Genomic DNA, 27,710 nt, shown 5'->3' on the forward strand with positions numbered 1-27,710 from the left:
AATTTCCCTGGTGGGGGGGGAGTGAGAGGACCTCAGGGCCTGCAATGTCTGGGGTCTCCAGGCCCCGGCCCCACAGAAGAGCTGCCCCCCAACAGACCTTTCCTCCTGCTCCCGCAGCACACTGCCAGATTCTCCCCCAGACTCGGGCTCCGAGGCCTACTCCCCCCAGCAGGTGAATGGTGAGTCCAGCGGGCACCGCCCTCCCCCTCTGGGGTTTGGGCAAGTGGTTGGGGCGGCCTTATCGGGAGGGAGGGAGCGAGGGAGGGAGGGGGCCAGCGGCCGCCCAACAGGCCCAGATTATCGCTGGTCAAATACTCCCCGGCGCTGGCTATTGTTTCCCCACGGGCGGGTGGGGAGCCTGGCCCTGCCTCTGAGCAAGTGTCCCTGCCCGTGATGCCACCCGCCTGCCCGCCTGCGCCATCATGGACGCGCCCTTCAGTGGTAAGTGGACGGCTGGGGAAGGCTGTGGGTGCAGCCTGAGGACAGGCCTTGCTGGCCTCCTGGGCCCACCTCCCCTGGTGGGGGGTGCCAGGGGGGCAGCGGGCCCCCAGGTGGCCAAAAGCAGAAGGATCTCGGGCAGCCGTCTCCCCACAGCCCAGAGAGGGGTCAAGAGTTCTGTTTATCTTACCAAAAACATTTCTGGAATGCCTTCTGGGGAACAAAGGGAGCTGGGGGGCTGGCCCCTGGGAGCCCGCTAGAGGGGCTGCCGGATGGAGGAGGGCCGCCGCAGGACTGTGCTGGGGGTCCCTGAGAGACTCCTTCCTGAAGCCCAGAGGAGGGTCAGGCCTGAGCGGGGCTGGGGGAGGACGTTGGGATGCTGCGCCTTCCCTGGAGAAGCTGGGCGGCCAGGCCTGGGGGGAAGGAGCCGTTTAGGACAGCGGGGGGGGGGGGGCGGGGGAAGCTGCCTGCCCCCCCCCCAGGGGCTTGTCTCCCTGCTGGGGCCTCTAGTGGCCAGCCTCAGGCCGTCCAGCCCTCCTCCCAAGTGGGGTTGGTGGGAGGGCAGCCCCCGCGGCTTGTCTCAGGAGAAGGTGGGAAACGGGAAACCCTGTGCCCCCGAAACGAGTGATGTAGGTCTCTGATGCCCACCCCCCACCATCTCTCCCGCAGACCCCCATCTCCTGCGCACCATAACCCCCGAGACCCTGTGCCACGTGGGAGTGCCCTCCCGCCTAGAGCACCCGCCTCCACCTCCGGCCCACCTTCCAGGCCCCCCGCCGCCCCCGCCCCCGCCACCTCACTATCCTGTCCTGCAGCGGGACCTGTACATGAAGGCCGAGCCCCCGATGCCCCCCTATGCTGCCATGGGGCAGGGGCTGGTGCCCAGCGAGCTCCACCACACGCAGCAGTCCCAGATGCTACACCAGCTGCTCCAGCAGCATGGAGCTGAGTAAGGCTGGGGCAGGTGGGCTCGGGGGCGGGGGGGCCAGGGCAGCAGCAGCAGGCGGGACGGAGATGGAGGTGGGGACAGGGGTGAGCTGGGAGGGCAGAAGGCTCTGCCCCCCGGAGAAGGGGGTCAGCACGTGTATATGGATGTGCCCACCCAGCAGCCCTATAGCCGTGGCCAGGTGCTTCGGACTACCTTATTTGGTGAGCTTGGCCACCCCCATTGCCCAGATAGGTAAACTGGGGCTCCCAGGGGGAGGAAATGCTTGTCTGGGTCATGGAACTAGGAAGGGGCAGAGCCGGCACTTAAACCTCAGGCTGTGCCTTTCCCCAGACACCAGTGACTTTGCAGCCTTCTCAGGTTGTCCGGGGCTCTGGAGGAAGTTCTAGCCACGGACCCAAGCTCCCGCTCTGACTCCAACCAGTGGAATTGTCCTTTTATCTGTTTGTTTGACACATCGAGGTGTCATGAAAGGTTTAGTTCAAGGCAAGGCTCCACATCCCCCTCCCCAAGGAACTCTCCATCCCAGCCTTGGTGGCCCGTGCTCCCTGGGGCTTGTTTCCGGCCTCGGAGGCTGCTCTCCGTGGAGCCCCCATGATAAAGAGTGGCCCTGAGAAGGACACCCCAAGGAAGGGACCGGCTTGTTCATTCCACAAATGATTTGGGGGACTCTGTGCGCCAGGCCCATGGCTGGCCTGATGGGGACACACAGACAAGTCAGGTGTGGCTCCTGCCCTCCTGGTTCCATGACCTGGGGGGTAGAGAGGAGCGACAGAAGCAGAGAATGACATTACAGAGCGATGGGGGAGCACTGAGGAGGAAAAGCCCAGCAGCTTTTTGGAGGAGGTGTCCTCTGGATTGGGCATATCCTGTGGAAACGGAGTGAAGAGGGGAAGGGGGCTCAGGAAGAGGGCAGAAGGCTCTGCCCCCTGGAGTCATGGCATGACTCTGTGTCGCCCCCAGGCTCCCCACACACCCCTCCAAGAAGAGGAAGCACTCCGAATCACCTCCCAGCACCCTCAATGCCCAGATGCTGAACGGAATGATCAAACAGGAGCCCGGAACCGCAACGACCCTGCCCACACACCCAGCTCGAGCCCCATCCCCACCCTGGCCTCCCCAGGGCCCCCTCTCACCTGGGCCCGGCTCCTTGCCCCTCAGCATCGCCCGGGTCCAGACACCACCTTGGCACCCGCCAGGGGCACCCTCACCAGGTATGTGCCTGGCCTGCTGGAGCTCACAGGGGGCCAACCCTTGAGGATGGGGAGTGGGGCCCACAGCCCACGTGGTCTTCCCTCCAGGTCTCCTGCAGGACAATGATAGCCTCAGTGGCTCCTACCTGGACCCCAACTACCAGTCCATCAAGTGGCAACCGCATCAGCAGAACAAGTGGGCCACGCTGTATGACGCGAACTACAAGGAGCTGTGAGTGCCCTGGGCGCCACCCTACCCCTCCTGCCACCGCATCCAGGGCTTCCCAGCCCTGGCATCATGGCCCCAGAGCAGGGCCTGAGAGCACACTGGGCACCACAAGGGCCCGGGTTACAGGAGAGCAGCAGGCTCAGGGCGGAAGCAGGACAGGCCCTTGGGGTTCCCGACTTGTGGGCCCGCCCGAGGCCTCCTTAAGGAGGTGGTGTCTGTCAGGGAGGGGCCAGTGGGAGCCAAGGCCGGAGAAGTGGGTGGATGGGTGTTTTCTGGCTCCTCCTCCCCCACTCCTTCTGCATTCCAGGAAGGTAGCAGGAAGCTGTGTTGGCAGGGCCCTTCCAGCAGCCCCCTCCCTGGAAGGGAGGGCCGAGGGGGTGGGGGAGGACAGGCTGTCCAGGCATTCCTAGCTCTCCCTCAGCACCCACCCATGTGGATTCAGCTTCCTGGGACCAGGCCAGGACACTCCGGGACCACTGCCCTAACTCCTGCAGAAGTCCAGTGGGGGTGAGAGCGTGGCTCACCGACTCCCTTTGGACACTGCCAGGCCTGGGCAGGGTGGCTGAGGATAGCCTCCTGGACTTGGGCGCCCCAGGCTGTGTGGGCTTCACTTGGGCGCCCCAGGCTGTGTGGGCTTCTTAGCCAGAAGCCCTTGGGGCTCGGGGTTTCCAGCTACTGTTAGTGGCTAAAGGATCCCTTCAGGCCCTGTCAGGATGGGAGGAGAGGTCTTTGGGGATCCCACCCTTATGGCCTGATGAGGACCCCCCCCCCCCTCTTACTACCGTGCTTTCCAGGCCAGCCCTGCCATCTCAGGCCCTAGGGCCGGGAAGCTGGCCGCTGAGGCCCCCAGTGTGGCCCATGTACTTCCTGGGTGTTCCCCTGGGGCAGGCAGGTGGGTGGAGCCCCAGGCCTTCCTGTAGATGTTAGCCAGGCCCCCAAGTCCTTCCCTCAAGTTTGGAATCATTCTCTGCCCATCTTCCTCCAGGCAGGCCCTGGGCATCAGGGGCATTGCTTGTGCCTGGGGACCTGGGTGAACATGGGCCAACAGTTGCCCCCTTTCCCACCACCTGGAGGTCCCCCAAAGGATCCATACTTGGAATCCTTGCCCAAAGCAACAGATGGGTAAACTGTGGCTGAGTCTGCACTGCCCAGAGTGCCCCTCTCCCCACCTGGGCAGATGGAGGAGTCGGAATGACGACTCTGGGGGCTTGAGCAAGCCAGTGGGCCAGGGCTGGGCCAGTGCCGAGCCGGCGCCTGGTTCCACCGTTTCCATGGCAACCAGCTGTCAGGCCAGTGAAGCTCTGCAGACGCACCCCCTCTCACCGCATCTCCTGTGAGGGAGGGGGCTTCAGGCAGCACTCTGGGAAGGAGCCAAGTGTGATGAGGGGCGGTCGAGCCCCCTCCTCAGGCGTTCACTCCCCTCTGGTGGGCCTCAGGGGTCTTGCCCTGCCTCCCCCATCGCCAGGCTGGACCTGGCCTAGCCACGTAGAGGAAAGAATATTGGCTGAAGAGTTGACAGACCTGAGCTCAAATCCTTCCGGGAACTCTGTTTCCATTTCTGACAAGTGGGGGGCAGCCCCATGAGTGGTCTGAGGATCCTGGGCGGTACCGGATAGGACATCGCTTTGGAACGCAGGCATGGGGGAGGGACATTCCAGGCCTGGCTTTGGTGGGGGGGCCTCTGGTGAGTACCCTCACCTGCCCCCAGGCCCATGCTCACCTACCGCGTGGACGCCGACAAGGGCTTCAACTTCTCGGTGGGCGACGACGCGTTCGTGTGCCAGAAGAAGAACCACTTCCAGGTCACAGTGTACATCGGCATGCTGGGCGAGCCCAAGTACGTCAAGACGCCCGAAGGCCTCAAGCCACTCGACTGCTTCTACCTGAAACTGCACGGAGTGAAGGCAGGTTTGGGGGCTCAGCGAGGAGGGGAGGGGAGGAAAGCCAGGAACGTGTGGGGAGAGGAAAGACCCCAAGGCAAAGTGAGTGTTCCTGCACCCTAACCGTCAGCCTCCTCAGCCCCTTTCTCAGCTGTGCTTCCTGATTCCTTCTTTGCCAGGGGACCCCAAGTCTACACCCCCAGCCCACACCCTTCTCCTGACCCTTCTGTCGGCTGCCTTAGTTCACCATCCCCAAATGAACCCCCTGTCAACCTTCCCCTCCTCCGGGGCCCCCCACTCAGGGAGTAGGGCTCCAGGGCCCTGGTTACCTAAGCCATAAATCCAGGGGTTCACTTGCCCTCACCTCATCATGCACCAGGCCTGGCTGTTCCCCTAGAGCACTGCCCACCCGGTTCCTCTCCCCTCTCTTCTCCCTTCTGCCTCTCCCTGGACCAGACCATACCCCCGCCTCATCTAAGTGACCACAGTACTTCCACGCCGGCCGCCAGCTCATGCTTTCCCTGAGACACCAGTGGACATGACAATCGTCATTCTTCCAGAGCTCCTGGTGCCCTCCCAGCAAAGCCTTGACTTCTGAGCTTAGCCCACAGAGGCCTTTGGGACCCAGCCCTTCCCTCCAGGCCTGCCATTTGTTGTGCCCCAGACCAGTTGTGCCCATCCCCAGCCCCCGCTTTCCAGAGGCAGCTCCCTTGCTCTGGGACACCCGAGAATGCCCATTCCAACCCTCCTCTCCTGGCAAACTGCTCCGGGGCCTTCGAGTTGACTCTGCTACAGTCCTGGGTCCTTGGGGACACCTGTCCTGAGGCTCTTCCCCTGGGGGAGAGAGGTTGATTTGGAGCCTGTGAGCTCCCTGGTGGCGCGGCTGGGTGTGTTTCCTTCGGTGCGGGGAGTTGGGCCTGGTGCCTCGGCATGGGTCAGCTGCTGCTCACGGAGGGGCCGCGGGGACGTGGGTGTGGGTGGGAGTGGGTGTTTATGGAGGTCAGCTTGGGAGATGTGTGCGGAGGCGGGGGTGTGTGTGGGTGGGAATGTGGGGGCCGTGTGTCCGCGGAATGCGTGAGTGGGTGCATGCGGAGCTGGGAGAGTGATGTGACTATGCCCTCATTGAGGGGGAGGGCCACGCCTCCACTTCTAGGGGAGCTCTGGCTGGGCCAGTCTGGGGCTGAGCGGCTAAAGGGAGGCAGACCCAGCCAGGGACCTCGGCCCTGACGGGTCACCGGCCTCTGCTTCTCCCCAGCTGGAGGCCCTGAACCAGTCCATCAACATCGAGCAGTCACAGTCAGACCGGAGCAAGCGGCCCTTTAACCCTGTCACGTAAGTGTCTGACCCTGGCGGGGGGAGGTTCCTGGGAGGGCTGGACCTGGAGCTGGCTTGGGAGCTGAGGGGGCCAGGCAGGCACCCACCATATCTGCCTCCTGCACATTCCCGACTGTGCCCCTGGCCCTTCGAGGCCCCTCCCTGCCTCCTGAGTCCCCTGCCTCTCCTCTGCAGGGTCAATCTGCCCCCTGAGCAGGTCACGAAGGTGACTGTGGGGCGCCTGCACTTCAGCGAGACCACAGCCAACAACATGCGCAAGAAGGGCAAACCCAACCCTGACCAGAGGTGAGCAGGCTGGACCCCAGCCCCGGCGGGCCCTCCATTTCTGAGGAGGAGGGGCAGGAAGACAGCACCCGCTGCACACGGACCCATTTTACAGAAGAGAGACCTGAGCCTCACACCTAAGGCTATTGGGTTTAGGGTTGAGAGAGCAGAAGCCCGGCTTCTAGATAAGCCGCTCTGTGGTGTCCCAGCTGTGGGCCCCGGGGAATTTCTGCCCCCTAGTGGAGACTCGGGTTCCTCCTCTGTAGGATGAGGTGTGCGTGCCCTCTTGCCGCGGGGGGTGCTGGGAGCCTGGTGGGTGTACATGGGACATGGGAAGGGGGACCGGCGGGCAGGGGCAGGTGGGGCAGGACCCTGGGTGCCTCTAAACCCCTGTGCGCCCCAGGTACTTCATGCTGGTGGTGGCCCTCCAGGCCCATGCGCAGAACCAGAACTACACGCTGGCTGCCCAGATCTCAGAGCGCATCATCGTGAGGGTGAGGGCTACCTCCTCCCAAGGGATCAAGAGTCCTCCCCAGAGCTGGGAGAAACAGCAGCCAGGAAAAATACTGGGGTTCTGGGGAGTCAGGAGCTAGAGTGCTGATCCTGCTAGGCCCTAGCTGGGTGGCTTTGGGAAGTTCCCACCCTCTGAGCCAGTGTCTCCTTCACAGGGGTGGAGGTGGACAAGACCTGGGTAGCCTTCTGAGATCCCACAAGTGACTGAAAGGGGCCACAGTGGGAGGGACAGTTGAAGTTGGGCATGGTGGGGTGAGGATCCCTGCCTGGAGCTGGAGGGGTGGCTGCAGGGTTTCCCCTTTGGCCAGGGCACTGCAGGTCCCCCGTCCCCTGAGACTGATCCAACCCCTTCCCCCCAACTTGTGCTAGGCTTCCAACCCGGGCCAGTTTGAGAGTGACAGCGACGTGCTGTGGCAGCGGGCGCAGGTGCCCGACACGGTCTTCCACCATGGCCGTGTGGGCATCAACACGGACCGGCCTGACGAGGCGCTGGTGGTGCACGGCAACGTCAAGGTCATGGGCTCGCTCATGCACCCCTCGGACCTGCGGGCCAAGGAGCACGTGCAGGAGGTGGGGGCGGGGCTCTGGGCTCTGGGCGGGACCGTGGGGCGGGGAGAGCTGACTTACCCGCGAGAAGCGCGGGTGGCCGGGTGGGGCCGCGAGGGGCGGATGGCTTGTGGGGGCGGGGCTCGTGGGGGGGCGGGGCCAGGTGGAAGGGCCTGGTGGCAGGGGAAGGAGGTGAGGGAGGCAGGCCCTAGATTCGTGCATCGCTCGACCCTGGTGCTGCCGGGTCTCCCCACCACGCTGCAGAGCCTGGGCTGCCGCCCTCTTGAGCTCCGGGGTTCACCTCGGATGGGCCCGGGAGGGGAGGGGTTCAGTCTCGGTGCTGGTTCCGGTGCAGGTGGACACCACGGAGCAGCTGAAGAGGATCTCGCGCATGCGGCTGGTGCACTACAGATACAAGCCGGAGTTTGCAGCCACGGCGGGCATCGAGGCCACGGCGCCAGAGACGGGTAGGGACCCGCCTGCGCGGACTGGGGCTGGGGCCCGGGAACCCGACAACCTCGGTCCTCAGTCACCCCGCCCCCGTCCCAGATCGCTGGAAACCCCACTCCCAGGAACCCCTCTCCTTGACTCCTGGAACTCCTACCCAAGGAATCCTGCCCTCTAGAAGCCCCACCCCTCAGCCCTTGGAAAATCGGGCCTCCCCGGTGCCGGGTGGGTCCCCCCTTGACACTGGAAGTCCGGGAATTGTGGTCCGGGGATCCTTGGCTACTTAGGTGAATCCTGCCTTTATCTCTGCCCGCTTCCACTGGGATCCTTCCTCCCAGGAATCCATCCTTGCCCCAGGCGGGGGAACCCCACACCTGAGCCCCAGAATTGCAACCTTCTGAACACTTGTCCCTCGGAGCCCCCTGGTGCAGGACGCCTTGGATCCCAAATCTCTAGCCCCCAGAATTTCACCCTCCTCAAACCGGCCGCCTCCTTACATGATGGTGCTGTGGGCGTTCTCCACCCCACTTCCCCACCCAACTTCCCAGGTGTCATCGCCCAGGAAGTGAAGGAGATCCTGCCCGAGGCCGTGAAGGACACTGGAGATGTGGTCTTTGCCAATGGGAAAACCATAGAGAACTTCTTGGTGGTGAACAAGGTCTGCAGGGTGGGAGGACTGGGGGAGCCCAAACGCAGGGGGTGGGCCAGCTGGAGGGAGTTCATCTCCCACTTCGAGACTGAGAGCGCTGAGTGCAGGGGGTGGGGGCAGCCCAGTCTTCTCTCATGCAGCGTCCAGAGCCCCCTCCCCACCCCCCAGGGAAGGGTGTGAGCGTTCAAGGGCCAGCTGGGGACTCGGCTGCGTGGTCCACAGTGAGAGGAAGCCCACTGGGGGTCATTGTCCTCCCCTTAGAAAGGGGGCTAAAGATAGTCACTGCCAAGCCCTTCTCAGGTGGCAGTGGCAAGGCTCAAACATGGCTTATGGTGAGGATGAAGCTATATGTTTTGGTCTCGGCTGAATAGTAAGGAGCAAAGCGTGAGACACCACGTTCCTCAGATGAGAGGCTGGGAGCCTCTGAGAGACGGTGTTCTGACAGGGGTGGGAAGGGCCTTTCTGGCCGGAGCAGCGGTGCAGAGGTGGGGGTGCTGTTCGCAGGCAGGCACAGGGAGTTGGGGGCGGAGCTGGGGCCGGCCTGGGGAGGGAAGCTTGGAGGGCCTGCATGTGGCCGTGGGTCGTGGGGCTCCCCTGCTGCTCTCCGTAGCCCAGGGCTCCTGGGGGCTGACGGTGCCCATCGCCCGCGGCAGGAGCGCATCTTCATGGAGAACGTGGGTGCCGTGAAGGAGCTGTGCAAGTTGACGGACAACCTGGAGACGCGCATTGACGAGCTGGAGCGCTGGAGCCACAAGCTGGCCAAACTGCGGCGGCTGGACAGCCTCAAGTCCACGGGCAGCTCGGGCGCCTTCAGGTGGGGGTGTGGGCCAGGCAGGGGCAAGACCCCCTTCCCAGAGGCACCTCTGACCCTGGCCTTCTTGCTGCAGCCATGCAGGGAGCCAGTTCAGCCGGGCGGGCAGTGTCCCCCACAAGAAGAGGCCCCCCAAGGTGGCCAGCAAGGTGAGGGTGGACACGGGTGGGAGGCAGGGTGGACTGGGCCCTCCCTCTCCAGGCTCTCTTGACTGCGAGGGCTCCTCTCTCCCCCCAGCTCTCTAGCTCTCTGGCCCCGTTTCTCCTTCCTCTCCCTCTATCCACCCCTCTGCCCCCCACTGTAGGGATGAGTAGACCTTAGCACCCCTACCTCCAGCAGAGCCCACACCAAGTGACACCGTGGGTTCCCTAAGTCTGGCCCTTTTCTGCTTCTTCCCCTTTTCCTCTCGGTCCTCAGTCGTCCTCTGTGGTCCCAGACCAGGCCTGCATCAGCCAGCGCTTCCTGCAGGGAACCATCATTGCCCTGGTGGTGGTCATGGCCTTCAGGTAACTTGTGCCCCGGGCTCCAGGGGAGGCTGGCTGAGGAAGTGGAGCTGCCCTTGGGCCCAGGCCTGGAGGAAGAGGAAGATGTGGCTGGGAGATGAGACCTGGCTGAGGTCTCGGGGAAGGAAGTGGGCTGCCTCCTTCTGTCCCAGGCCCCTGGGGCTGGGGAGACCCATTGAGAGGCATCATTCATTCGCAAGCCCGGCCCCTGGAGCCAAGGGCCACGGACCCTTCCCTAGAGAGAGGGCCAGGACCGTGGCTCCAGCTCTAATAGTGGCCCTTTTTTGTGGCTCCCAGCGTGGTGTCCATGTCCACACTGTACGTGCTGAGCCTGCGCACCGAGGAGGACCTGGTAGAAACTGATGGGTATGTCCCTGGAGGCCTGGCTGCCAGCCAAGCTGCCAGGACAGGCGGGGCTTTGGTGGGCAGCCCAGGGGCAGAAGAGTGTGGAAGCTGCTTCCTCCAAAGGGGACCGCGCCTTAGGCTTTCAGCTTGCCCAGGCTTGCAGGGGTGGGTGGGGAGGTCTCCCTGGAGGAGGGGTAGCCAGTTCGCAGTCCCCGCTGAAGCCCATGTTTCTACTCGGTGCTCCTTGAGGTAGCTGGGCCTCTGTGAGTCAGGGGGCATCTGAGGGGCCCAGGATGGAATGGGGAATCGGGGAGAGGGGCCAGGGTGGGACCCTGGGCTCTGTCTGCCCACTGTCACCTCAGCTCCGGGGCTATCTCTGACCGTGTCTTTTCTCTCTCTCCTCCCCTGCACCTGTCCCCCCTCCTTTTCCTCTCTGCCGCCCCTTAGCTCTTTTGGTGTGTCCACTTCCTGTCTTCTGGCCCTGCTCCGGCCCCAACACCCTGGGGGGAGTGAGGCCATGTGCCCATGGTACGTGTCTGGACCAAGCCCCCTCCCTCCTACCTCTGGCTCCTGCCACCCTGCTCCCTGCCTCTTTTCCGCCATCCCGGTCCACCTCCTCCTGTCCCTCCCGCTTCTCTGGGACTCCCGGCCTCCCTGTCCAGGCTGTCGCAGTCCCTCTGAGCTCAGCCCACCCCTCCCCAGCAGGTCCAGCCAGAGCTTCGGGACCACCCAGCTCCGACAGTCCCCCGTGACCACTGGGCTGCCAGGCACACCGCCCTCTTTGCTGCTGGGTGCGTGCCTGCAGTGGGTCTGGAGGGTGGGCATGGGGGGAAGGGGACTGTGTTCTGGGAGGGGGCTCAGCTGCCCGCCTCTAGCTCACGCAGCCTCTGGCTTCCTCAGTGACCACCGGCCTGACCAGCTCGGCCCCAGGTCCAGTCATCCCCACCTTGGACCTGTGCTCCAGCCACCCTTGCCCTGTCGTCTGCTGCTCCTCACCTACCCCCAGCCCTACCGCTGCCCCTAGTCTTGGCCCCAGCTTTAACCCTGGCCACGGCCTCAGCCCCAGTCCCAGCCCCTCCACCAACCGCTCAGGTATGGCTATCTCGGGTCCAGGGATTTTATGTGAGTCCAGAGAAAGGCCCCAAAGACTCTTTGGGGGGAGGGTATCCCGGAGCCTAGAATGAGGCTCTGGAGAAAGATTGGTGGGTCTCCCTGAGGGGACAAAGAGACAGAGGGGGGTCACCCAGAGTCTGGTGAAGTCCTAGAGAGAGCTGGACAGGAGGCAGCCAGTTCCCTCTTCTCAGCCTATTCCTCATGCTACAGGGCCCAGCCAGATGGCCTTGCTGCCCGTCACCAACATCAGAGCCAAGTCCTGGAGCCTGTCAGCCAATGGGATTGGCCACTCCAAGCATCCAAAGAGCTCAGAGCCTCTGGCCAGCCCTGCGGTCCCCTTCCCCGGAGGGCAGGGCAAAGCCAAGAACAGCCCCAGCCTTGGTCTCCATGGCCGGACCCGCCGAGGGGCCGCCCAGCCTGGCCTGAGCCCTGCTCAGCCCACTCAGGCCCGGGGCCAGCCAGGTACTTGCCCTACCCGCCCCCCAACTTCTCAGCCAGCAAGGCTCGCTGGCCAGGGTGCATCTCAGCCCAGTCACCGGAAGGCCTGGTGCAGGACCTTCAGTCCACAGACCTCTGCTGGGCATTGTGAAGTCCCGGCCGTCAGGCCAGCAGCCTTATGTCGCTCGCCTCAGTCAGTGCTCACACTTTCTACGGGAAGGGACCATTCCCGTAGTTCAGATGGGGAGACGGAGACGGGTCGTGTGGCCGGGCAGTGGCAGAGCTGGAATTCCATTCCACGTCTGCCTGATGCCAGGGCCCCAGAGCTCGCCGAGGAGGCCAGGAGCCTTCAGGGCTTCAGCCAAGTGGCTCTGCCCTAGATTCTGGGCCTCCTTACCAGCTTTCATTTGATGGGTTTTGCGGCTGAAAAAAAAAAGCTTAGAAACCGTGACTTGCTGAGGTTGAAGTTCAAAGTGATAGGGAAACCCCACAGGGCAGCTGCTCACTGGCCAGCGGTTTCCGGGGCTGCTGCTCTGTGGCTGGCTCTGCACAGGGTACTGGGGGTGACGAAGACGGGCACGGTCTAACTCCGAGTTGCTCAGAGACCTGAGAACACAGCAGTGTGGTAGCGTGATGGGGCTCTGAGGAGATGTGCAGGCAGCCTGGTGACTGGGGAGGGCACTTCGTCCAGGCTGAGGTGGGGAGGTGATCAGGAAGGCCTCTCTGGAGGAGGTGACATTGGAGCTGAGTCTCTGAACGACCACTGGAGTTTGCCCAGAAGAGATATGAGAAGGGTACCTTCCATCTTGTCTGTATCTGGTATCTGTCCGTGACCCCAAGGACATGGGGTCCTCCGGGGGTCCTTGTGTGCCTGGGTTGTGCCTCATGGAGCTGAAAATGTGCCAGGTCCAGCAGATGTTCCATGGCCCCAGCTTCCGCTTCCTAGGTGGGGGCGGGGGGGGGGTCAGGCGCTAGCCAGCCCGTAGATGACCAGGAAGGGCTGCCATGTCACACTTCAGTCCCACCCCTACCCAGCCAGTCAGTCTGTGGTGGGTTCAAACACAGAAAGCCACAAGCCCTCACGAGTGGGGTGCTGGTAGGTGTCTAACAATTGGCCCTTGGGGGAAAAAAAGGCCCTGATTTGTGAATACTCCCACCATGGCCGACTTCAAGCTACCAAGTTGATGCCGCTGAACTGAATGTGGAGAAGAGATGTGTGCAGTCAGGAACAAAGAACTGCTTGTGGGCTACTAGAAGCCCCTAGCAAGGGATATGGAAGACCCATCCCAGCTCCTGGTGTTCAGGTTCTGTCAAGGAGGCAGACCTCAGGCTCATGGGAAGCGGCTCTCCGTAGTGCTGCTGGGGAAGAGGGTGGTGTGACCCTGACCATTATGGGGGTCTGGAAAGAGTAATCTGAAACTTATTTATACTAAGGTGTGAGTGACTGAATGCGAGCCTTGCAAGGAGCGGCTTGGCTGCTTCTTATTTGTATCCTGCCTTGTCACCCTCCTCCCTGCCCCCACAGCTTCTCTCCTTGCAGACCCAGTGCCCTCCCTGACCTCCATCCAGGTGCTGGAGACTTCAATGCCCATCACTTCCCAGTACTGCGCTCCAGGGGGTGCCTGCAGGTGGGCCTGGCTCCCTCCCTTCACCCCAAAGACAGATCCCCTCGGGTGACATGAGCCCAAGCAGTAAGATGCCCAGATGTCGTCACCCTCCCCCCACCCCAAGGGGGGGCAGCCCCTTTCCACAGGCTCCAGTACAGACTGGGGGCGGGGGTGTCCAGGCAAGGGGCTTCAGCAGGGTTGCCTTGGGCTAAGGAGCCACTTTTGCCCTTTCAGGCCTGGCAACTTCACCTACCACATCCCTGTCAGCAGCAGCACCCCGCTGCACCTCAGCTTGACCCTGCAGATGAAGTGAGTGTGGCACGGGGGCATGGACAGACACAGCGGTCCTCGGCAGCTGGGGGAAGGGGTCTGAGGGGGGACGCTAGCTGTATCCCTTGCTCTGTGCTTGACTGGCTGGGCAACCCTGGCAGTCTCTGGGCTTCAGCTCCTTATCTAGAAACTGCTGTTGCCTCCTGGGTGTGAAGAGCATGTGGGACGGTAGATGGGAAAGGGCTGTCTAGGGCCTGACTAGTAGGCGTCATTTTCAGGCTGTGTGAGGAATTGTGGCTTATTTCAGCGGGGTGGGGGGTCTTGTGGAGGGCTGGCGGGGGGCAGGGTGGGGTGGAGGAACTCGGAACCCCATTTCTGCGTTAATTGGGCCTCCCCCCAGCTCTTCGTCTCCCGTGTCTGTGGCGCTGTGCAGCCTGGTGTCAAAGGAGGAGCCGTGTGAGGAGGGGGGCCTCCCACAGAGCCTGCACACCTACCAGGACACCCAGGTAGGAGGCGACTGGGAAGCTGTGGGCCAGTCAGACCCCAGAGCTGCTGCTTCCCTGGCACAGCTGGACCCCCAAACAAGTGAAGAGAAGGAGCTGGGAGTCAGTGAAGGCATCTCCACAAGGGACCCTTTAGGCCCTGGGCCTCTGGGCTCACTGCAGAGTGTCTCCGGGCCCTGTCCTTGCTCCGTCCCATCCCTGGCCCTGCCCTGCCAAGAGCCCCTGGGAAGAAAACCGTCCCACCAGGACTATCCTGGGATGAACGCAGTGGTGGGGATGTGGAGGGCATTCTAGGAGTCCTTGGCAGGGAGAGCTAACCTTCTGTGTGCTCGGGGTCAGAAAAGCCACCCTAAAGTCCTGTTGAATGAAGACGAAACCTGCAGCAGGATTGGGGTCAGCTGGACAGGACAGTGTCCCGGGAGTAGAACAGCACGTGCACGGGTTTGGAGGCCAGGGAACGCGTGGCCTCCTGGCAGAGCTGGACACGTGGCAGGCGGCTAGGAGTCGGGAACCAGGAAGGAGCCGGGTCCTCAAACTCATGTGGGGCGGCGCGGCGGCATGATCGGTCCTCCAGTTTGGAAGCTCCCTCAGCCTGCCCTGTAGAGGCCTGCCTCCTGCTCTGACAACCAAATGACCATCACCTTTCCTTGTCCTGTTCCTCACTGGCCACATGACCCCCATGGGACCCAGAGTTGTGACTCTCCGCCCAAGTGAAGGGAGTTTCTTCTCACCAATTCATTTTATTCAACAAAAACATATGGGGGTCCCTCTGTCCCAGGCCCTGTGCTGGGCCCAGCTGTGGGGAGATGGGGGGGGGTGGACCCAGGCCTTGGAACATGCACTTGCTAGCTGGGGAGAAAAGATGTGCAGAAAATAACCTGAGAGGAGGCCGAGTGGGTGAGCACGGGAGTAGAGGGAGAGCCCAGCCAGCTGCTCACAGCATGTGGAGCTCAGAGAGGGAGGCCAAGCCAGAGCCTCAGCTGGGACATGGGAAGCCGTCTGAAGGTGGGCCTCAGGCTCCCCTGCAAGGGAGAGAGCACCACAGCAGGGGGCCCTGTGTGTCCATCCCCGCTCTGCCCCGCGATTTCAGGCAACAGCTCAGCTCCCTCATTTATAAGCCGCATGGCCTCATCGGGTTGGAGTGAGGATGGGGTTCATGAGATACTCCAATGTGCCTGGAGTATAACGGGGAGGAAAAGCAGCAAGAGACAGCAAGGCAGGGACCAGGGGAGGATGGCTGGGGACTTGTGGGTGCCTGGCTCAGAGTCTGTGTAAAGGGTGGCGGCCACCGCTCCCCAAAGCAGAACATGCTCCCTCCCTTCTCTCTTCCCAGCTCCGACTTTAGCCTCCAGAACACCTGCCTTGGAGCCCAGGGCTGCAATGACCCTGCTCAGGGCTGCTGGTTGGGATAGGGCCAGGGGGCTGTCTTCACCCCACCCTCTCCTCTCTCTCCAGGGCACTTCCCACCAGTGGCCAGTAACTATCCTGTCTTTCCGAGAATTCACCTACCACTTCCGGGTGGCACTCCTGGTGAGTACAGGCACCCCGTCTGTCCCCAGAGGTCCGGGCACCTGCATCTCAAGTGTGGGGCTTGGGGAAAGTATGTGGGGGGGGCTCCCAGAGCATATGGCAAGACCTGTGGTGCAGTGTCAGGTGATGTGGCGGGGGGAGGGGGAGTGCTTCCTGCCCTGTGCCCCCAGAGCCACCTCACCTGTTCCTGCTGACCCCACCCCCGACCCAGGGTCAGGCCAACTGCAGCGCGGAGGCCCCGGTCCGGCTGGCCACAGACTACTACTTCCATTTCTACCGCCTGTGTGACTGAGCTGCCTTCCCCGAGGCGGCACCACAGCCAGGCCCGGGGCCCCGCGTGCCCCTTCCACACTGGACGCGGTGGTGTTACACTGGAGCCTGCCACCCGCCAGCTCTCTTGTTCACTGGCACTCCCTTGGAGAGACTGAACGGGGCTTGGCCCTCCCCACGACTGGGGAAACTGGAAGTCCTCACACTGGAGTTGCTGTTCCTGCCGGCTGCCCCTCACACACCACAGGGGGAGCCAGGGAGACCGCCGGGGGCCAGGACAGGACCACTTCGTATCTGTCCAGATACGGCGGTTGGAGGGCTGGCTGCAGGAGCCCTGGAGGCAAGGGTAAGCCTGTGATTGTCCAGAGCCTATGCTCCCACCACTCTCCCCTTTTGAGACTGCGAGCCACCTCTCTTTTGGAGTGGGGACCTGCTGCCTTTGATGTCAGCCAGGGACTTGGCTGGAGCCCTAAAAGACTTGGCTGGATCCACGAGTCAGCGGCGAGTACCCAGCCCTCCCCCTCGAAGCTGCTGGCTGGGGGGTGGCAAAGTGGTGGACTCTTTGGGGTTTGACTGTTACGCTGGACTTGGGACTTTTAAGCTTTAAGTGTGGTCCAGGAGGTCTCTTCTCCCTGGGAGCACTGGCTCCCAAGAGCTCCCAGGGCCGCTGAAGCCAGCCCTGGATGGGTTGGACAGACCTGTGCCTTCTGTACACTTAGTGCCTGGCCGAACCAGTCGGGGGGCCAGGGGGCCGGGTCAGCCTTGGACCCTTGAACCTGGAGTATCCTGGAAGGGAGGTTCCCCGTGACCTGCCCCCCCCCCCCATGGGTGTTGTGGCCCCATGGCCTGGGCTTCTGGGAGCTCCAGGGCTTGCAACGGTATCGGTGACCCCTCATTCTCTGAGCAGAGGAGCAGGAATCCCTGCAGGGCAGCAGGCTGGTCTTGGCTGGTGCGTGGAGACAAATAGCTTTTGCTGTTATTAATGAAGTAATTACTAAAATGCACTTAAGCCAGGGCAGGGGTGGAAGGCTGGAGGTGGAAAGGCCAGAGAAGTGCAGAGCCCTGGGGAGACACTTAGAGACAGGGCCCTGGCTCCATCCTAGGGAGGCTTGAGACACCCATCCCACTCCCGACCACTAAGACTCTGGCTTCTCCCTCCTCCCTTGTCTGCCAGCGACCTTGTCTCCCCAAATCAAGGGTTCCCATGTTGGGCTCAGCTAGCCAGCTGGACAGACCGACGCCAGGCAGGAGGCTCCATCTCCGCCCTCTCCTCCCAGAGGTGGAGCAGTGGGCTTGTGTTACCCAAGAAGTCTTAACCCAAGTGCCAATGTGAAAGTAACGGTTCTTAGTGGGAGCCTGGAGCGTTCTGAGGCCACACTCAGGCTCACGGAAGGAGCGTGGAAATCATTGAGCCACGTCTACACGGGTTCATAAGGGGGACAGGAATTGCCATCCCTGCCCTGTGGTACTCTGCCACCTCTCTGGACACCAGGCCTTACCCCTCTCTGACCTATCATTCTCAGCTGTGAATGGGAGGCCTTTCTGTGGGGAGCTGAAATCCTGAAGAAGCCTGTGAAGTGCGGGCCCCCTTCTGCCCTGGGTCTCAAAGCACTTATCCTCAGGGGAATTGGGGGATAGGGATACCCCGTCTCCCAGCTCTCTCCCCAGTGTGGCTCCACTCCCTCCTTCTGAGGTAGGAATTACATGGCTCCCCACACCATGCAGGGGGCCAGGCCTTACTTAGGACTACTCTGTTCTCTCCCCCCCCAAAACTGGGGGGAACTCTCCCGAAATGCCTTAAAACTGCTGAGCCCCACTGGGGCTTCCTCAGTGAGGGTGCCTGTCCTTGGACTGTGGCCCCTCAGTCCTTAACTGGAAAGTGACCCTCCACTGCCCCCTGGAGTCCTTCTGGACACAGCATAGCCCCAATCTGGTTAGCAGCTGGCTGTTTCCATGCCTGAGGAGGGGTCCTCGGTGCAAGGATTGGGGCCAAGCTGGGGCTCCAAGCTGCTTGGGCAGGGTGGGGGGTCAACCTTGGACCAAAGTTGCCTTAAGCCCATGAAGGTAAAAGGGCTTCAGGGAAGGGGAGTGGGTCACCTGCTGGAGGCTGACAGCTGCCCGGCTGGCACTGGTAAGTGGGTGTCTTGGCTCCATTCCCTCCGTGGGGTCCAGCAGCCATCCCTCCCTTCCTCTCTCCCCTTTGGCATTTATTCCTATAGCCACTGGGCTAATCTCCCCCAAGCTTCAAGCTGTACATAGGGCCTCTCAATGCACAAGTCCCTCTGCCCATATTGTACCCCCCCCCAGTAAAAGCCTGCATGTGCATAGAGCGCCCCTCCCTCCCAGTTAACTCCCAGTTCCTGTCCCTGAGTGCTGACTCGTATTTATCGTGTACCAACTCTGACTCTGGAGTGGGCCGAGGGAAGCAGCCCTGGGCCTGCTTGCTTCCTGTCCCTGTTCTTTTCTTCTGAAGTAAATATACGTATATAAATAAATGTAAAAATATGGCTTTGTATCTGACCTTGCCTCCCCATCTCTTCTTGAGACTGTTGTGGTGGGAGATGAGTCGCCTGTGGGGCTGAGACCAACTGGAGTCTCTGGGGTTCCTGAGCCAGATGGATGCCTTGTATCCCATTACCCTCCTTAGCTTCGTGCTAGGCTTGGGAACAGGATCAGCAGCCCCCTCCCCGAGCCACATCCCATGGACCTACTGCGGCCCCACCTGGGTTAAAGGAGTCACCCTAGGGTAAACCTCCTCTGGGGACAAGCTGAGCCTTGTGAAGGTCCCCAGCACACAGAATGGTGGCCACACTTAGAGGATGGGACTGGCTCAGGGCAGACTTGATTGGTGTGGGTTCCCAGAGAAGTCTGCTCTAAAAAACACAGAAGAGGATAGGCCTGGCCCCCTCCTATCCCCAGAGCTTTAAATTCCAAGGACAGACACCCCTCGCATACCCGCCTCACCCCTCACAGGTAGAGAGAGAGTAGGGCTTCCCGGCAGCAGGAACGATCTGAAAGGCAGAAGAAAAATGGGAAGGGGTGGGACCAGGGAAGTCACATAGGTCCCGGCGCCATTCCACCACCACCCCACCCCTGCGGAATGGGCGCCAGACGGGAGCGTCACGCGTCTGCCTTTATTGGTAGCAGCAGGTGGGACACTCCAGCAACAGTAAAAAAAATTAATTTACAAAAGCAGGAATTCAGAGAAGCCGCCTGGTTGGAACCTGAAAGAGGAGAGGGGGTATCAAAATGAGACCGATGACCCTTCTTTCCACCCCCTTTTCTCACTGGACCCTGTGCTCCTGGGGCAAGGGCTGAGGGGCACACTACTCTGAAGCTGAGCCACCAAAACCGATTCTCAGTGACCTGTTCAGTGGATTATCTGCAGCAAGGGTTTCCGGGTTTTTCTTCATCACTGTCAAGATTTTAATGACTGCAAACAGTCAAACTAACCACGATGGTATGGCTTGCAGCAAGTTCTAAGTCCCAGATTCTGACCCCCTTCTAATTCATTCCGCAGCGGCCACTCTAGGTCAGTGGTGTATGGTGTGTAAGAACGCAAATGTAGAACATGGGAAGACTGCGCCCACAGCCCTATGAAGTATATCCCAGAGCCCGATCAAGGCCCTGGGCAGTGTGCAGAACTTAGAATGACAATGTAGGTCACAGATCCCCACACGTGTCTGGTGTCCCTCTCCACTCTGCTGAGTCTGTCACCACTAACCAAAGTGTTGCACAGGCCTGAGGACCCTGCTGATGGGGATGCGGGAAGCTTCTCTAGTGCCCACCCTGTCACAGCTCTTACCCTTTGGAAGCTCATACGTAGATGCCAACCCAGAGCAGGAGGAAGAGGACTCCAAAGCCCATGAAGAGCGAGGCCACCAAGGAGATGAGGAGCTCTTTGTAGATATCCCGAGTGTACTTGGTGGAGGTAACCTCATAACTGGAGGGTGATTAAGGAGAAGCAAAGGGATGGACTGCATAGGACAGGAAGCCTGGCCAGTGCAGCTCTGGGAAAAAGGTACAGGGTGAGGGCTTTCTAGAAAGCTTGCCTGGCTAAGTGTCGCCAGGAAGAGCAGCTGGAGAGATGCCCTGGACTCTGTTGCTCCATACCAGCCCTCAATCGCCCGTGAAGAAAATCAGGCCCAGAGGGGTTAGGTCATTTGTTCCAGGTCACACAGCTAGTGAACAGTGGAACTGGCACTAGCCCTCAGATCTCCTGTCGCCTGAGCAGACCCTTCTTTTACCACTTTTCCAACTTCAGATCCCCTATCCCCAACCTCCAGTCCAGCCAGGCCTTCTGTTCACTATCCTGGAAATCTGAAGAGCAAACTGAGCTCCCCTGAACTTGGGAAATAAGGCCTGACCTTGGACATCAACAGCTTTTCTTCAACCTCCTTACCTTCCCCCTACCCCCACACCAGAGCAAAACCGGCAGGGTGCATGTACCCAGCATGGTTTCTCCCTCGGTTTCCCACATTGCTAACTCTGGCCCACTGGCTGCTCAGTAAAAGGATACACGAAGAACCAGGCAGTAAAGAACATGCCAATTGCCAAGAGCACCACGGTCAGATGGGGGAAGACAGCAGGGTTCACTGGGCTGGTGTATCTGCTCATGGCCTCGAGCTCCTAGGGGAGGGCATGAGATCAGAGCTATCAAAGAATCGCAGGACTTCAACCTGAGGGAGGGTGTGAGGTCATCAAGGAGCCCCCTTCTTCTAGGACTGTTAAAGGTCTGTTTCAGCCTGGGAAATATGGAAGTCTGTATTTCCAGCATCAAGCGATTCCATTTGGAAGTGACAACAATGACATTTTAAACTAAGGTGATGCTTTGCTTTTTCAACATGAGACAAGAAGGGCAGCTGAGAGTCTGAGGCTGACACAGAAGGTGACTGATTAGCTATCGACCAGTGGCCCCTAACATTTTTTGAGACCACTGATGACTATGAAAAAAATGTGATAAAAAGTATGGATCCTCCCCAGGGTAAACCACAGGCAAGAAAAAGTTTGCCTATAATTTTAGGAGCCACGTCTGTAGACACCAAGCTCAGAATCCTGCTGTAATTCAGAGCCTGGGCCAGGACCCAAATTCAACTACTCTATCTGTATTCTTCACACTATGCTATTACAGAATCTACTGGCCAAAGACTTCAGTTAATAATCTGGCTCTACTGAATAACAGGACTCTCAGTAAAGTAGTTATAATAACACCACTCACAGAGTTGATATATGATTTAAGAAAGATGACCAACGTCAAAGCATCTAGCTCACTTCCTGGCATAGAGTAGTCCTTCAAAAGGTGTTTGTTTCCTTCCCAAGCTTACAGGGAAGATTATGAGATAATGCTTGTGAAGCAGGGCCGTAAACCTAAAGTTCTGTACAAATGTTGACTTCCATTGTCACTCACTAGCCAACGCTCCTAAAGTCCAGAACATAACAACTCTAGAGAAATAAATTGACCCCATTGTTCTAAGAGACACTGGAATTCAATTCAGTAAACATGTATGCCCCCCCCCCCCAAATGAGAAAGACAATCGCTGCCATTTATTCGGCCTCCAATTGCAGGCCCTGTGTTTGGCGCTGGGAATACAAAGATGAATAGACATCATCCCAGAGCTAGATGCGCGTCAGACGGTGGTCACTAGGAGGCGTGGCAGATAACAAAGAAGTCCATGACATGTGGCAAGAGGTCTGTACAGAGGTTGTGGGAGCTCCCAGGAGAGAGCGGCCAAGTGCCTGAGAGACTTGGATGTGCTTCACCAAGAAGGTGACATCCGCCCTGGGCCTTGCAGGATGAGTAGGAGTTCAGCAGGAGGTAGAACTTTCCAAACAGAGATAACACCTTAATCACAGGTAACAGAGATAAAAGCTCAAGGTATTAAAAATGCACCTCACACGCCTCACCCCTTAAAAGTCGCGAGATCAAAACCTCAGCCGAACGAGTCCAGGGCAAGGGGCTTCCCTTCCCACCCCTTAGCCCAAGCCAGAAGATACAGGAGCCTCCAGCTGTCTGGATCTCGGGCGTCTGAGGCCTTCGCGAGAGAAAGGGGGTGTGGAACGGGCCCCAAGGGCGCCCCACAGGCCTGTCCGGACCGCCCCTCAACCCCCTCACCATTTTGTCAGGCACAGGGTCATCCGCCGATCCGCCACCGGAATAACACGTCGGCAGGAGCAGGGGCCCTGTTCGGCCGGAAGAGGAAGTGCGCCCGCGCGAGTGGCATTGTGGGATTTGTAGTCCTGTGGGTTCAGGGGTAACGGGGGCTGGGACCTGTGGGCGCATAATGTGGGGCTGGGACAAGCGATGGAGAAGGGTAGGGCAGAGCCGCTGAGAGGGCTCGTTCTCCCCGGCGGGACTGTTTGCCACAAGGGGAACTGGCCGAGGGGGTCGGGGCCTGCACCACACTTCCCAGGAGGCTGTGCGCGGCGTCGGGTCACGTAACGGGAGCGCGGGCTTTGGAAGGCGGCGGAGCGGGACGGGATCCGCGGCTGAGCTGAGGAGGGTGCGGGGTTGAGCACAGTCCTGGGTAGCACCGGACGAGCGCTAGCTGTCGAGGCCTCGCGCCGCAAAGGCCAGGTGAGACCCCATGGGAAGGAAGCGTCTCCGAGGGCGGCGGGGTCCGCCTCGCGCTGGTTGCTGTGGGGGACCGTCTGCCGCGCGCGGGGCGCAGACCAGAGCGCGGGCCCGCCACCTTTCCGCTTGGACCGGTCGCCTAACCTCCGAGAGTCTTGGTTCATTTGTGGAAGGAGGAAAATAGCTTCCACCTTAGGGGGCCGTTGTGTATTTCGACCAAGATCCTGGATGGGAAACATTTTGGAGACTTCACTAGTTTAGACCCCTTTCCCACCTCCCTCTGTTGGGGGCTGTGGGAGGCTGGCCGGCCAGCAGACACTGAGCCCTCGGTAAGCCTTTTAGCAAAGCAGCCAGCCTGAGGCCGGACCCAGAGGATCGAATGGCTTCTGCGGGAGGAACGGTTCCGAGGACCCAGTGTATGGCAGGAGCTAGGGGATGGCGAGAGGAGGGCATGGCTGAGCAGCAGTGAGAAAGGGCAGGCCTTGTCCCAGCCTTGGCATTGGCCCCCAGACTGAAGGTAGGTTGGGAGGCAAAGCACGGAAGATCTTGACGCCAGGTTGAGGTGTTTGGACTTAAGTAGAAGGGGACATGTAGCAGGATCACTTATGCCTTCGAAGCCTGTGAAAAGTGGGAGCAACGAAAAGGTCTTAAAAAAAAAATGTCTAGTGTAATAGTTCTTGAAGTGTTGGACACGTACCACCAGCGGGCACACGATGACTTTAAATGGCACCCAAAAAATCCCTTTTAATAGTCACATTTAACACATTTATAACGGATGTGACACGGACATTACTGCTTAAGAGGAGTTCTCTTTTTCAGCCTACCTTAGTTTTTAAAGCAATGGTGTTCATTTAAAGAAAATAGTGAATGAAAGTACAGGTTTTAGATGAAAGTGGCAAAAAATTGTGAGGGTCGTTTGGATCTGACCGTAGTTTGGGGAAACACTGCCCTGGGAAGTGCTCGTGGAGGGGCCTGAACCACAGAAGTGCAGTATGGTGCTGAGCGCCTATAGCCTGCCAGGCTCCTAGATCAGGACCTAGGGTCAGGTAGGAGCCATGGAGTTCACATTTCAGACTTAGTGTTGGAGACAAGATACAAAGGGAAAGACTAAAAATTCCTAGCAACATCATGGTAGAAGTGTCAATGGTGAGAGGGATACTGAAGGGAGACTCGAGCAGCAGCAGTTACGAGAAAGCCACATAACTCCCGTTCAGATATGTTGTTCTTTGCCAGTCCTTCTTCAGGGCTACTGTATGAGTCAGGATTCTCCAGGGAAACAAGATACAGGATATGGACATATATAAGATTTATTTTAAGGAGTTGGCTCAGGTGATTGTAGAGGTTGGCAAGGTTGGAAATGCTCGGTTTAGAAACTCATGCAGGAGTTGATGCTGCGGTCTTCAGGCAGAATTTCTTTGGGAAACCTCAGTTTTTGCTTCCAAGGCCTTCCAACTGAGTGAATGAGGCCCACCCGTATGATGGAGGGTAATCTCCTTTGCATAAAGCTAACTGGTGATAGATGTCAGAAAATAACTTTCACAGCAACACCTGGGTTAGTGTTAAGAGTAAATAACCGGGTGCCTTAGCCTAGCCAAGTTGGCACATAAAACTGACCATCACAGCTGCTAAGAGGCGGGGAGCCAGAGAAATGAGTTTGGGGATGTTCGGTGACTGGCAAAAAAGTACAGAGGAGGAACGTATGAGTTGTCAACGAACTGGCAAGAAGATAGATAACTCGTGTTTATTTTGCCACTGTGCACATTCAGCCTTGTATTATGGTTGCTTTTGTACCTGTGTCATCTCGTTGTCATCTTTGTTCAGCCAGTATTTGCTTGTCCTTCAGGGATTGGTTCTGTCATTACGATCCCTGGGCTCCTCAGGCCAGGCCAGGCACTCTCCTCTGGACTTGCAGGGTCCTTGATCCCAGTCAGTTTGTAGGCCTTACCGCGTGCAAGCCCTGTTGCTGCCTTATCCACGAAACCGTAAATCCGTCGACATCAGCAGGATCTTATTCCTCTTGACACCCAATTTTCCCCCCAATACTCAGGAAGCCTTAGTATTAATTGAGGGGACTCCCTTGCTAGACGGTAAGTTTTTTTGCGAATGGCGACTTTGTCTTGTTCATCTTTTCATCCTCTGTGGTCCCAAATTGGCGTCCTTTTTGTTGTGCTCAGTTTGTTCAGTTGAAGGCATGAAGTTGGTGAGATAGCACCAGTTACAACCCTTGATCCTCCTCTTCTTATTTTCCTCCTTCCTTTTTTAGCTGTCGCTCCTCTGCATTGCTATGGGAATTCAAGGCCTGGCCAAACTGATTGCTGATGTGGCCCCTGGTGCCATCCGGGAGAATGACATCAAGAGCTACTTTGGCCGCAAGGTGGCTATTGATGCATCTATGAGCATTTATCAGTTCCTGATTGCTGTTCGCCAGGGTGGGGATGTGCTGCAGAATGAGGAGGGGGAGACTACCAGCCACCTGATGGGCATGTTCTACCGCACCATCCGCATGATGGAGAACGGCATCAAGCCCGTGTATGTCTTTGATGGCAAGCCGCCACAGCTCAAGTCAGGTGAGCTGGCCAAACGCGGTGAGCGGCGGGCTGAGGCAGAGAAGCAGCTGCAGCAGGCTCAGGCCGCCGGGGACGAGGAGGAGGTGGAAAAGTTTACTAAGAGGCTGGTAAAGGTCACCAAGCAACATAATGATGAGTGCAAGCATCTCCTGAGCCTCATGGGCGTCCCGTACCTTGATGCGCCCAGTGAGGCCGAGGCCAGCTGTGCTGCCCTAGTGAAGGCTGGCAAAGTCTATGCCGCGGCCACCGAGGACATGGATTGCCTGACCTTTGGCAGCCCCGTGCTAATGCGGCACCTGACTGCCAGTGAGGCCAAGAAGCTGCCCATCCAGGAATTCCACCTGAGCCGGATTCTGCAGGAGCTGGGCCTGAACCAGGAGCAGTTTGTAGATCTGTGCATCCTGCTGGGCAGTGACTACTGTGAGAGCATTCGGGGCATTGGGCCCAAGCGGGCGGTGGATCTCATCCAGAAGCACAAGAGCATCGAGGAGATTGTGCGTCGGCTTGACCCCAACAAGTACCCCGTGCCAGAAAATTGGCTCCACAAGGAGGCCCAGCAGCTCTTCCTGGAGCCCGAGGTGCTTGACCCAGAGTCTGTGGAGCTGAAGTGGAGCGAGCCCAATGAAGAAGAGCTTGTCAAGTTCATGTGTGGTGAAAAGCAGTTCTCTGAGGAGCGAATCCGCAGTGGGGTCAGGCGACTGAGCAAGAGCCGCCAAGGTAGCACCCAGGGCCGCCTGGATGATTTCTTCAAGGTGACTGGCTCGCTCTCTTCAGCTAAGCGCAAGGAGCCAGAGCCCAAGGGATCTGCTAAGAAGAAGGCAAAGACTGGGGCAGCAGGGAAGTTCAAAAGGGGAAAATGAACGAGTTTCCCCTCACACTCCTTGACCCCAGAATATCTGTTTTATCGTACCTGCAAGAGCTAGCACTAGAGAAAGTTCTGGGGGCGGGGAGGGGATTGCATTGCTTCTCTAGCTCTACCCTTCTCAGTAGTGCTTTTCCCTTTTGTACTTGATCTTATGGCAAGAAGGCCACAGAGCTACTTTGTTTTCTTCTTTTTTAGCTCAGGAAAGTATGTCAGGCTCAAAACACCTCTCAGGCAATTTAACGGACACTGAATCTATTGTTAAATGAAAGTGCTAGCAAGTTTTGAAGAGGGAGTGGGAGATAAATGGTAGAGACAGCAGACTGGACAAAAATGATTCCCTAGCTGACCGGAGTGGTGGTGGAAGCAGACTGCACTTCTCTCTGGCTCAGCCTTGACCTGCCCTGTGGGACAGCCATCAGGAAGACCGAGTCTTAACAGATGGGGAGAGCTGCTGAGAACTAAGACAGGCAGGGAGAACTGGAGTCCCTGGAGTTGGCAAGAAGGGTCCGATTACTGGTTATGTGTCCTGGGGTGGGCAGAAACTTGAACTTGTTATGTAACTTGAGTCTTCACAGTGGTTATTTAGAGACGTAAGTTGGAGAAATCCTAATGTCCTCTCTGAGGCAGTCAAATGAGTTGACTTTGGGATAAGATGCTATTTTCATGTGCTGTTTTTGTTTTAAAGGTATGAGAAAAGAGTCAATAAAATTATAAAAGTAACCAGAATGTCATGTTCTCTGAAAACATTTGAAAACATCTCAACTGTCCCCAGGCTTCAGGCAGTATCATAATGTTCTTTTCCACCCCTGGAGGAGAACACCCCAGAATTGTACCGTTACAAGAAGTTTGAGAGTGGCCACAAGATGGCACCACACTCCATAGAATGGCTAAAGCAGCTTTGGCGGTACTTAAGCCATTTGGAGGAGGATGCCTAGTTTAACTTAACTAGGAAAGAAGTTTTAATAGATTGAATGGGTTTCTAGTTTCCCACCTACTGTGTGAGATTAAGGGACTCCTTTGAGAAAGCCTCACAGTTTTGATCAACTACTTTATAGTGTACGAACATTTACCTTACCAGTTTATAAATTGTGAAAAAACTGTCCAGAAATTACTTTCCTGTTCCTTTTGTGACATCAAATTCAGGTTGCCGTTTCCCTTAGAGATGGAATGTTCTAAAAGTTTTATAATCCTGATAAACCTTGGTGGGGAGTTTCTAATTTTTTAGCATTACTGTCAGTGCTGTTTGAAGTTAACAGGCAACACGTAAGCAATCTGAAATTTAAACTGCCAATATTCTAACAGATTAAGCAGGTAGAAGACTGAAGGCTGGTGGTTTTCAAAATTGCTAACGGAGTAACCTATTTTTCAAGTGAAATCTTGTGTGGAACCTCAGGATATGAGTTTCTCTGGTTGAAGCAGGAGTGGGACATAGTCTCCCCAGCAGTGCCCTCGTACCTAGGGAACTCCCACTGGTGTAGACAGAAAGTTCTATTCGAGGGCAGGGATTTTGGTTGTGTTCACTGCTGTATCCATTAGTTGAATGGAACAGGTTTTCTCAGATTGGCCCAAGCCACACTACTTTTGGGAGTGCCAAGTAATCTGATTCTAAGTCTGTGGTAATGATGATGGGGCCCAGAGGCGGAAAGATGTCTTAGGGAGTGATGGCCTCAGTGCTGTAGCTTTAGTTAAGGGCTCGTACCCTGTGGTAGTCAGACATGTAGAGTGGTTTTCTTCTGGTTTTTTATTTTTTAAAAGATTTTATTTCGGAGAGAGTGGGCGTGTGTGTACGAGCAAGGTGGAGGAGGGCAGAGGGAGAAGCAGACTGCTTACTGGGCATGGAGTCTGACCTGGGGGTCAATCCCAGGACTTGGATCATG

General features: G+C 58.5%; 3 protein-coding genes across 7 annotated transcripts in view; 2 read left to right on the forward strand and 1 right to left on the reverse strand.

The window, feature by feature from the left end:
* MYRF (myelin regulatory factor) overlaps window positions 1-18,350 on the forward strand; it is a 33,256-nt gene extending 14,906 nt beyond the window's left edge. The window contains exons 4-27 of one of the 5 annotated variants that reach the window (XM_087854945.1): window positions 118-179; window positions 1,108-1,387; window positions 2,348-2,598; window positions 2,686-2,809; window positions 4,515-4,710; window positions 5,942-6,018; window positions 6,196-6,306; window positions 6,689-6,779; window positions 7,168-7,368; window positions 7,700-7,811; window positions 8,340-8,449; window positions 9,094-9,254; window positions 9,328-9,400; window positions 9,669-9,757; window positions 10,052-10,120; window positions 10,547-10,627; window positions 10,802-10,890; window positions 11,000-11,191; window positions 11,423-11,674; window positions 13,176-13,278; window positions 13,492-13,566; window positions 13,928-14,033; window positions 15,486-15,560; window positions 15,772-18,350. In XM_087854945.1, coding sequence (XP_087711071.1) covers window positions 118-179; window positions 1,108-1,387; window positions 2,348-2,598; window positions 2,686-2,809; window positions 4,515-4,710; window positions 5,942-6,018; window positions 6,196-6,306; window positions 6,689-6,779; window positions 7,168-7,368; window positions 7,700-7,811; window positions 8,340-8,449; window positions 9,094-9,254; window positions 9,328-9,400; window positions 9,669-9,757; window positions 10,052-10,120; window positions 10,547-10,627; window positions 10,802-10,890; window positions 11,000-11,191; window positions 11,423-11,674; window positions 13,176-13,278; window positions 13,492-13,566; window positions 13,928-14,033; window positions 15,486-15,560; window positions 15,772-15,852 — 3,061 coding nt within the window. In that variant the 3' untranslated portion in view covers window positions 15,853-18,350. Of the gene's footprint in view, window positions 1-117; window positions 180-266; window positions 442-1,107; window positions 1,388-2,347; window positions 2,599-2,685; window positions 2,810-4,514; window positions 4,711-5,941; window positions 6,019-6,195; window positions 6,307-6,688; window positions 6,780-7,167; window positions 7,369-7,699; window positions 7,812-8,339; window positions 8,450-9,093; window positions 9,255-9,327; window positions 9,401-9,668; window positions 9,758-10,051; window positions 10,121-10,546; window positions 10,628-10,801; window positions 10,891-10,999; window positions 11,192-11,422; window positions 11,675-13,175; window positions 13,279-13,491; window positions 13,567-13,927; window positions 14,034-15,485; window positions 15,561-15,771 lie in introns of those variants that run through there. The other 4 variants (XM_045786826.2, XM_087854946.1, XM_045786827.2 and 1 more) reach the window with 4 other exon arrangements.
* Window positions 18,351-18,950: 600 nt separating this feature from the next.
* On the reverse strand, window positions 18,951-22,079 carry TMEM258 (transmembrane protein 258). Its single transcript, XM_045786829.2, has 4 exons — window positions 21,943-22,079; window positions 20,350-20,459; window positions 19,636-19,773; window positions 18,951-19,054 (listed from the first exon to the last, which is right to left on the reverse strand). Exons 1-3 carry the CDS (start codon window positions 21,943-21,945, stop codon window positions 19,647-19,649), a joined length of 240 nt encoding a protein of 79 aa, XP_045642785.1. The 5' UTR covers window positions 21,946-22,079; the 3' UTR covers window positions 18,951-19,054; window positions 19,636-19,646.
* A 166-nt stretch (window positions 22,080-22,245) lies between these two features.
* Window positions 22,246-26,553, forward strand: FEN1 (flap structure-specific endonuclease 1). The gene is made up of 2 exons (XM_045786830.2): window positions 22,246-22,404; window positions 24,665-26,553. Exon 2 carries the CDS (start codon window positions 24,686-24,688, stop codon window positions 25,826-25,828), a length of 1,143 nt encoding a protein of 380 aa, XP_045642786.1. The 5' UTR covers window positions 22,246-22,404; window positions 24,665-24,685; the 3' UTR covers window positions 25,829-26,553.
* The last annotated feature ends 1,157 nt before the right edge of the window (window positions 26,554-27,710 follow it).

Source organism: Ursus americanus, chromosome 24 (genome assembly GCF_024610735.1).
Source record: "Ursus americanus isolate L20-20 chromosome 24, mUrsAme1.1.p, whole genome shotgun sequence".
In the NCBI taxonomy this organism is placed as follows: domain Eukaryota; kingdom Metazoa; phylum Chordata; class Mammalia; order Carnivora; family Ursidae; genus Ursus; species Ursus americanus.